General features: G+C 37.4%; 1 protein-coding gene across 1 annotated transcript in view; it reads left to right on the forward strand.

Annotated features, from left to right (window-relative positions):
• Positions 1–8669, forward strand: part of NADK2 (NAD kinase 2, mitochondrial) — a 37838-nt gene extending 29169 nt beyond the window's left edge. The window contains exons 10-14 of the mRNA XM_030969463.1: positions 1115–1258; positions 3356–3411; positions 3494–3547; positions 4004–4127; positions 5900–8669. Of these exons, the coding sequence (XP_030825323.1) occupies positions 1115–1258; positions 3356–3411; positions 3494–3547; positions 4004–4127; positions 5900–6038 (517 nt within the window). The 3' untranslated portion in view covers positions 6039–8669. The remainder of the gene's footprint in view (positions 1–1114; positions 1259–3355; positions 3412–3493; positions 3548–4003; positions 4128–5899) is intronic.
• The last annotated feature ends 297 nt before the right edge of the window (positions 8670–8966 follow it).

Consider the following 8966-nt stretch of genomic DNA (forward strand, 5'->3'; position numbering starts at 1 on the left):
TTGAAGATTTAAATGTCATAAAGACGAATCTTCTGTTAGTTTCAAATACACAGGTCTGCTATTTATTTAGAAAAAATAACTTTAGGAGCTTCTTGTCAGGTCTTAATTCTGCATGTCAGTGATGAAAACAAGTAAATTAAAGAAAAAACCCCCCAGAAAACCTGTCATACCCAGCTTGTAAAATTACATTCAACTAAATCAAGTGGTGCACCTGTGTTCTTAATTTACTTTCAGTTCTCTAATCTCCCCATCTTTTCAAGAGTTACAAAACATGCCCTTAGTTACTGAGAGTATAAACTGTTTGGCACCAAGCAGCTAAGAGCTGTGTTTCTAGACTGAAATAATAGCTCAGTAAGTTCTGTTTACTAAGAAAGGTGAAACTCAGTCATGCATGAAACAGCAAATGTGGTATTTCTGAGAGGATATCTATTAATCTGAAGCCTGTATCACAGTTTGAAGAGAGCTGGGAATATCAACAAGTTAAGTTCATAAATACACTCTTGGATATTCTGAAGCTTGTAGAGAGAAACTTTGGTCTCTAGTCCTAACACTAGGAATGCCCTGACGGATGAACCATAACATGCAGAAGATGATTGTACATCAAGACATAGTACTTTTGAGTTTTAGGAATAATTTGCCCTGGAGAGAAGTGTAAGCCTGTTTGTGTAAACCTATTAATGAAGAATCACTGGATTTTCAATTACTGAAGTGATCAAGAATTGAGGTTCAATCATGCTATTACTTACTGATGTTGAAATGTTTAGTAATAATTTAATGAGACCCAATTGCAGCATAAACACAGGTTTTGTGCAACAGGTATGCAAGGAAGGTAATTATTTACAGTTTTATTTGTAAGTCCAGCAAGCCCTGCAGATGAACCACAGAGGTAGTTTTGTGCATAAATTAACGGAGAAGTGACTGCAGAAAAAGTGCCTAAAAGTTCATGCTAGAAATCATTTTAGTCCATTATAAAAACTTCTGTAAAATAGTGAATCAGAAGTTGCTGTCAAATGGGAAACACTGTACAAAGTCTGTGAAATTGTGATCCAGATTTGAAAGTAGCCCTTCTGAATTGTAATGTGCCTGATAAGGCTGTGTGTTCTGTCTTATTCAGGGAGAACTTTAAGTCCTGCAAACCCAGTTTTAAATTCTCGCTTCATAGGGCCTCCTATTATGAAATATCAGTTGATGATGGTCCTTGGGAGAAACAGAAGAGTTCAGGGCTTAATGTGTGTACTGGAACAGGATCAAAAGCATGGTGAGTACATGTTGCTGCTTTGACAGAAAATACCATTTCAGATAAGCTAGATGAACCTATTTTGCCTATGCATTTTCTCCTTACTGAGACTCTGTTGGGCTATGGGTTAGTCAGTCTGATATTTTCACTGTCAATATGGCTCAGAGCTGTTCCAGATGTATGAGATGAGCAGGGCACTCATTACTTGTGGGTATGGAGGGAAGCCTTGAAAGGGTGAGGAGCTGTGGCACTGAGACAGAAGTTTGCCTTAGGTGTAATTTCAGTGAAAAATGTGGCATGCCACATGTGAGGATGAGTGGTTGGGAGTGGTGAGGGAAAGAGATTCTGCTGTGACTTGCAGAGAGCCTACTGAGGTGATCTATGAACTATTCTTCTTGTCTAAAATTAAAATGCTTAGATGATGTAGCCCAGTAAACTTACAAAAATCTAAGCTCTAAAAAGAATGGGAAAACATGAATTAAATGCAGTGTTAAATGTGGTCTGGCTCATCTACTGTCCATTCTCCTTTGAAAGAGAAAGAAACAAGCCTCTTGTTTCTTTCATATTTAATTGACAGGGGACAATCTCTTTGCCAAAATACTCCCCTTAAAAAAAGATGGCCATATCTACACAGAACTGTGCTAGCTTAGTCAGGGGGATAAAATATTTAAACTTCAGTTTAAATGTGCTGCAGTACTGCATGTAAGTCTAATCAGTTTAGTTTTGAGATGTGAGAGATGTGTTTGTGCTCATAATTTAGAGTTGTACAAAAGTCGCTGGATTTGTGGGGTAGACTAAGATGAACTAAAACACAAGCTTTTAATGAAATTCAGAAATAAGTATTCATGCTGTAACCATAGTTACTGGGTTTTACTCTTCATTGTAATTCAAAATTTTGTATTCAGGCAGCGTAGCTTAGTTCTGGAGCCTGCCAAGGATGAAATTGGCAGACTGCTAGGGAAACTTTCCTAGTGTTCGGTACCTTGGGAAAGTACAGTCTTAATTCAGTGCTGTTCTTACGTATTTCTTTTGCTTATACACTCTGTGCTGAGCAAACCCAGAACCAGGCACCAAGCTCCAGGATTGCCCCTCTCCATTGCTGTAATCTGTATGTGCTGCTGGACTTCTGTAAAGTGAAGCCAAGCCTCAGTAGAGTGGCCCCCCTTAGCCTGTTGTCTAGGGGCTTTCCTGGAATCTCAGACTTCCTGGGACTGAGAGACATTTAAATGTCTAGGTGTTTTCTGTAGCTGCCAAAACTTGAGTAAAAGGATATCTTGATAGCATCTGCTCAGGCTTGCAGGTAGGCAGTAAGTGTAAGAGAGGGAGCCTTGGGCACACCCTCAGCAGCTCTGGGGTCAGATAGGTGTGTAGTGGATCTGTATTGCAGTCTGAGGTGTTTTACTGCCATGACAGAACTGCTGGACTGAGGATTTTAAGCTGTATTGAGACCTGGGCATCTTCATGGTACTCCTGCACAGTGGCTGTGGTTAGCACCTACTCCATTTTGAGTCTGGGCAGAGGAGGGAGACTTTTTTAGGAGTTTTGCCTTAGTTCAGACTGAGGCTATGTTGACTTGTTCAGCCAAATGTGTTGAATGCATAAGTGTCTGATCTGACTATTTATTTTCTATAAACACCAGTTCTTGTGAGATTCAAGACCACACCTTAGGGTATAAATAAAGAGGTAGAATATTTGTAAAGAAGTGTTGGGTTCATAAATGAGAACTAAGAGAATAAATCAATTAGGAAGCGTTGGATAGACAGGGTAAGAACACAATCTCTAGAGCTTCAGTTTTTTAATGGAGACTTAATGCAGCAGTTATTGGGGTTTTAAGGCAGGGAGATTATTGACAAGCAGACTACATCTCATGCTCTTCTTTTCTGAAGACTTCACTTAATGGATTTTTAAGGTTTACAAGGCCACAGGTAGATGCCAAAGCAAGAGTTGATTTAAGACGTATTTTTTTAAAATTAACTGTTATCAGCTCACACTTAACAGCATTCTTTTTCCTCCCCAAATGTTGAATTTAGTTTTTCATCAGTGTGAATGGTTTTTTGCTTTTGCTCGGTTTTTTCCTTAGTTGTACTGCTTAGCAAACAAGACTTCTTCTCTGTCTAGGTCCTATAATATTAACAAGGTTGCACATCAAGCTATTGAAGAGATCCTTAAGATAGGTGAGTGAGCAGTGTGGCATTACTAGCCAAGGTCTGTGTAGATATATCTGTCTAACTGGGGCTCTTTCTCTCGGCTCAACAGCGAAAAAGCATGGAAGCTTGAACATGCCATTGAACACAGAACTGGTACAGAAAGGTTAGTGAAAAAGGCAAGATTTTTAAAAAAATATCTTTGGCCAGTGCATTTTGTTTGCATTCTGTACTACTCACCTTTCAGTGTTTTCGCACTCTTGCAATAGTAGTCTTTCTTACAGACATTTATTAGGCACAGTTGGCAAACAATGTCTTACTTGAAATAAAAGCACTTATTTAGACTTCTGTCTAAATTATCCTCTTCAGGAGAATTTCAGTTCTCCTAAAATTTGAAACGGTTAATATTTAATCAGAAGAGAGATATTGAGTGTTCATCATGCAGTAGAACTGAAAGGAATTTTCCCTAAAAGTAATTTTTTGCATGTAAAGACTATTAAACATCTGTCAAGACTTGATGGTCCCTCTTGATAGAGAAGCCACTCTTCCCTGGAGGAATGTGTGTTTCTGAGAGTAAATAGCTTTCTCTGGAAAAACTAATGGCTGACTCCTCTGCTTACAGTAACAAATGATTACAATGACTCTCTGCTCTACAGTCCAGAGGAACCAAAGATGTTTTTCAGTGTTCGAGAGCCTATTGTAAACAGAGTTTTCTCAAGTAGCCGTCAGCGTGGCTTCTCTTCAAAGTAAGTGTTGACTGCGATAGCAAAGAGTTACTTAGTTCAGTGTATCTGTTAAAGTCTGAGCAATCCAGGACTTTCCCTTGAAGTGTTTCAACATCCAGTTTGTGCTTTGAATGACTTGAGTATTGTTCTTGTAACAGCAGGATGAAAATGTTTCCTAGTTGTGTTATGGCTTTTTAATGTTTGATCCCTGCACAATCTTACAGAATAAAAGAATCTCACTGTGCCCAGTTTTGGGTATGTGCCATTTCCCTCAGTACGAGACACAGTGACAGACCAAAGTGAATTCAGGAAAGGGCCACTGGGAGGATAACGGGGCCGGAACAAGTGGTGTATAAGGGAAAGACTCAGACAGTGCTTTCCTTTAGCCTGGAGGAGCCAAGACTAAGGGGGAATTCAGTTGCTGTCTTCAGCTACCAAAATGTGGTTACAGAGGAGGCTTGAGTTAAACTCTTTTCAGAGCAGAGTATAATGCAACAGCTAAGATTTTATAGGAAGAATTTTATAGGAAGATTGTGTCTATAGATTGTCTTATCACTGTTCTTGGAGATACTCAAAATTTCCCTGGGCAAGGCATTAAGCAACCTAACCCATCTTTAAAGTAAGGCCTGCTTTGAGCAGAAGGTGGCACTAAATGCATTTCCAAACTGAATTATTTGCTAATTAATCATTTTAACTTAGGGCACTTGTGCCAGTGGAGGTTTAGATTGAATATTAGGAAAATTATCATAATGGAAGGGGTTGTAAAGCAGTGGAACAGGCTGCCTGTGGAAGTGGAGGAATTGTCATCCCAAGAGGTATTTAAAAGACATGTAGGCATGGCACTTAGGGACATAGTGGTAGGCTTGGTAGTGCTTGTTTAATGGTTGAGCTCAATGATCTTACTTGTCTTTCCCAATCTATATGATTTTATGATATGTGGAGCTTGCCATAATTAAATATAAATGTGTACAGCCATTAGTTATATGACCAGAATAACTGAACATACAAACAATAACATAAAAACTATTGAAAGCAGTACAGTATTTCAATTGTAATTAACTGTCAGTTCAACTTTTTATATCAAAACAAATGTCTAAAGGAGCTCTGAGCCAAATTCTTTTTTCTGTCTTGACCAGCTCTGCAAGAGATGCCTTAAATTTTATAAGATTGGATTTAAACTTATTAACTTCAATATGTCAGACTCTAATAATAATAATAATAATAATAATAATAATAATAATAATAGTAATGATGATGATGATGACAATAATATGCTCCAGTTCTTGAAGTTGCCTGGCAAGCATCCTGACCTTCAGCTTTGTGTTTGTAGTTACTTTTCTTCTCTCTGAATGATTATTGTAACAAAAGATTACATTAATGTCCAAATTATTTGAACCTCAAGCATTGCTACTTGAAAATACATATTTCACATAACATGAAGACCACATACTAGAATCTTAAATTAGTTGTGAAGTTTACATAAATGGGATCATCAGTAGCTTTCTTTGAAAATTGCAGCTAAGCTTCAGCTTCAGCACCAAGTGTTATCTTATAGGCTGTTCTCAGACTGTGGGAGCATTGACCAAGTCCTTCAGTCCTCTCTGGACTCATTGCCAAGCCCATACAAAGCACTGATAACTTGGGAGGTTCTAGTGCTTAGTGCCATGCTAAGTGGAGGTTAAGCATTTACTGACTCAAGCAAAAGAATGTCCCAGTTTTATTGTTAAGTGCTTGTGTGAAATACTTAATTTTTTTACCTGTTTTGTGATAACTTACTTGTTGGGTTTTTGCAGAGTCTGTGTCCGTTCCCGTTGTTGGGATGCTTGTATGGTTGTAGATGGAGGAACATCTTTTGAGTTCAATGATGGGGCAATAGCTTCAATATTGATTGACACAGAGGATTCACTGTGCACTGTTCTGCTGGAAGAATGAAGGACCCTGATGTCTTTTGCTGAAACATTTATGGATCCATAGAGGGAAACCATGGGGATATCACAATGCTGCATTATATTGGAAGTTGGCCTTTTCGGATGCAAGAGCATTTGGAGGAAGCTTGAAATGCTTTTCATTCCTTTGGGTTGGGGAATCATTAGCCTGGTATTTAAGCTTTTTTTGCATCTAGTGTAAATGTCTGAAGCGTTACCTCTAACTTCAGTAAAAATTGACATTTTAACTTGTATGGCAAACATGAAAGCTTTGTAAACACAGGTAAATGGGTTCAAGTATGAAGTCTGTAGCATTAAATATTCAGATGTACAGTTTTATAGTAACAGTCTGGGACTGATAAAACTACTTAATACATACACTTTTGTAGAAAAGTTGACTGTCAAACTAGCAATTTGATGCAAGGATATATAGATTTTGGTAAACCATTATGTTGATGTAAAAGAAATGAAAATACAAATCTTTTGTATGCTTTTCAAGAATTGTACAACTTTGTAGTTTCATACAACTTGTGGCAATTTTTTTTTGTTCTTCCAGTATTTTTTCTATTTTGTAGACTTACATCAAGGGTATAAGTCTGGTTTAATACATCTTGACTGAGTTTCTTTTAGTTTTTCTGTTTGGCTCAATAGGGACTTGAAACCCAAAGGTTTTCTTAAGTCCTTCATGAAGAATTTACAAATTATAGAAATCATGTTGTAGTAGGATATATTTCTTCACTGAATGGATTAACTGGCAAGCAGATTATCAGAACACTAGTGTATGTAAGTGGCTATCTTAAGACTTATATTTGGCCTTATTAAGTTGAATGTTTGGAATTTTAGATTTTGAATTTCTTATAAAGAAGAATGAGACATGCTGGGTATTAGGAGTTGGAGCACAAGCTGATACCTATGTCTTCCAGTTTTCCCAGCATGTTTTTACCTTCTCCAGAAAATCTACATTTCCAATCCTGTGCTGAATTCTAGTGAAATGTAGATGACAACAAATTAATTTCACATGTCTCTGCTCATGTTAGGTAATCAAGTAGATAAAAGGAAAAAAAAGCTCTGATTAAAGAAGAGCAAATGACCTTTTAAATCTTTTAGAGAATCTGTGAACTGTGACTGCCTTTTGAAATCTGTGCTTATAACTGCATAGGTGAGGCAGAATTTGGGAAAACAAATATTCCTACAGCAGGAACTCTTCTGCTACATGACTTGAAAATAGTATGTTTTGTCTACTACAGATTGGTTTCCAAGAGTGAGTTTTCTTAAAATGACTTTTGAATGAAGAGACTTCTGTAATAGATGTTCTCAGGTCTAATGGAAATGTTCTCCAATGTGGCCAATTAATCAGTGTATTTATTGCCACTTGCAAAATGTAAACTGCTCTTTATTGGTGGAGGAAATGGACAAAGGGTTTTTTCCTTCTAGACTTAGAGTGAATAGAACTTAAAACATAATTTAGAGGATATTGATTTGACCAGACCATTCAGTTCTAGGGAAACGTGAAATTGATGGAGAAGTCTGAATAAGCTATCACTGTGTACATTTCATCTTCTAAGTGTGCTGCAGAGTTATTTACACTCTCTGGTTGCTGTGACTGTTGACCCAGAGGGGAAAAGCAAAGTAGCCAAATAAGCTTTCAAAAGTTGGTAAGTTCAGGAACTACCAGAATAAAGCTCTCAGTGTCTAAAATAATGTGCAAAGCTTGTCTAAAAGTACAGACACAAAAGACTAATCTTTCTAGAAGTTATGTGCACACAGACTAGGATGTTCCAGTTATTCTCAATCCATCTGTAACCAGTTAGGTATTGTTTATTATGTGCCTCTGTCATGTACACTAGTCACTATGCTGTTAGGATTAAAAAAATCCTCAAGCCCACCAATGCCATTAACACTAATTTATTCCTTCCTAGGACTCTTACCACTCTTAGATTAGCTTTAGGTATTGAACATGTGCACAGCAAATCTATGGCAGAAATCCCAACAACTGCTTATTTAGACATTTGTGTGCTGTGAAGTTTTAATGGAGACTGGTTAGTCAGATCGGTAGACATACCTCTTAAACATGCCTGTCATTCCTTATTATGAACATCAAAACGAAAAGGTAATCTTCTCAGGCCCTACAGCCCCAAAGTATGATCTAGATTAGGACTTAGTAAATTTTCAGTCAAATCCTAATTTAGCAAAATGGAAGCCTGACCTACTCATGAGTGGCCTCTACTGGTTTTGTCTGTATTAAATTACAGTTCTGTTGAAGCATTTACTGGTGAATGCTTAAAATTGACTAGGATGATTCAGAAATCTATTTTTAATAGTAAGCAGCTACTTTTTTTTTTATTAAACAACTGTAGGACCCTTTTTAAGGATTCTTTGTGACGAAGGATTGCAGTACAGACAACTTAGTTGGTAGACACTATTCCAGGACAGGACTGAGTCTTGGTTTAACACTGATTTAATCTGCGTGGACTGGCAGTGATTTTTGCACTTCCTCTACCTGCTGAGTCAAGTCCATGGTATTTTCATTTAATGCTAGTCTACACTGTGTTCTGCTAAACTAGACCTGTTATTCTTTGCTTTTTTTTTCCAAGTGTTTATACATTATGTAATACAAATTAAAAGGTTAATTGATAAATTAAGCTATCCTGTGCCTGATTTCAACCTTCAGAAGTGTTTCATGTGCTCAGTTTCTTCTCACTGTTTCAAGTTGTTTTTATGGTTTGTGATCCTTCATGCATTTACATGTAGTACAGAGACAAATCAATGTAGCAGGTAGGTTTTGTTATGGAGTGTTTAGAGCTACTTACTATTTCTCTTAGGAAGGGTCAGTTGAGCACCTTACCCAAAGGGCTTTCATGCCTACCAAAGCTGTCATCAAAACTATTAAATAGACAGGCAACAGTGATGGTGATCCCTTTCCAACACTGAACCT

The sequence above is a fragment of the Camarhynchus parvulus genome, chromosome Z (assembly GCF_901933205.1).
Source record: "Camarhynchus parvulus chromosome Z, STF_HiC, whole genome shotgun sequence".
In the NCBI taxonomy this organism is placed as follows: Eukaryota; Metazoa; Chordata; class Aves; order Passeriformes; family Thraupidae; genus Camarhynchus; species Camarhynchus parvulus.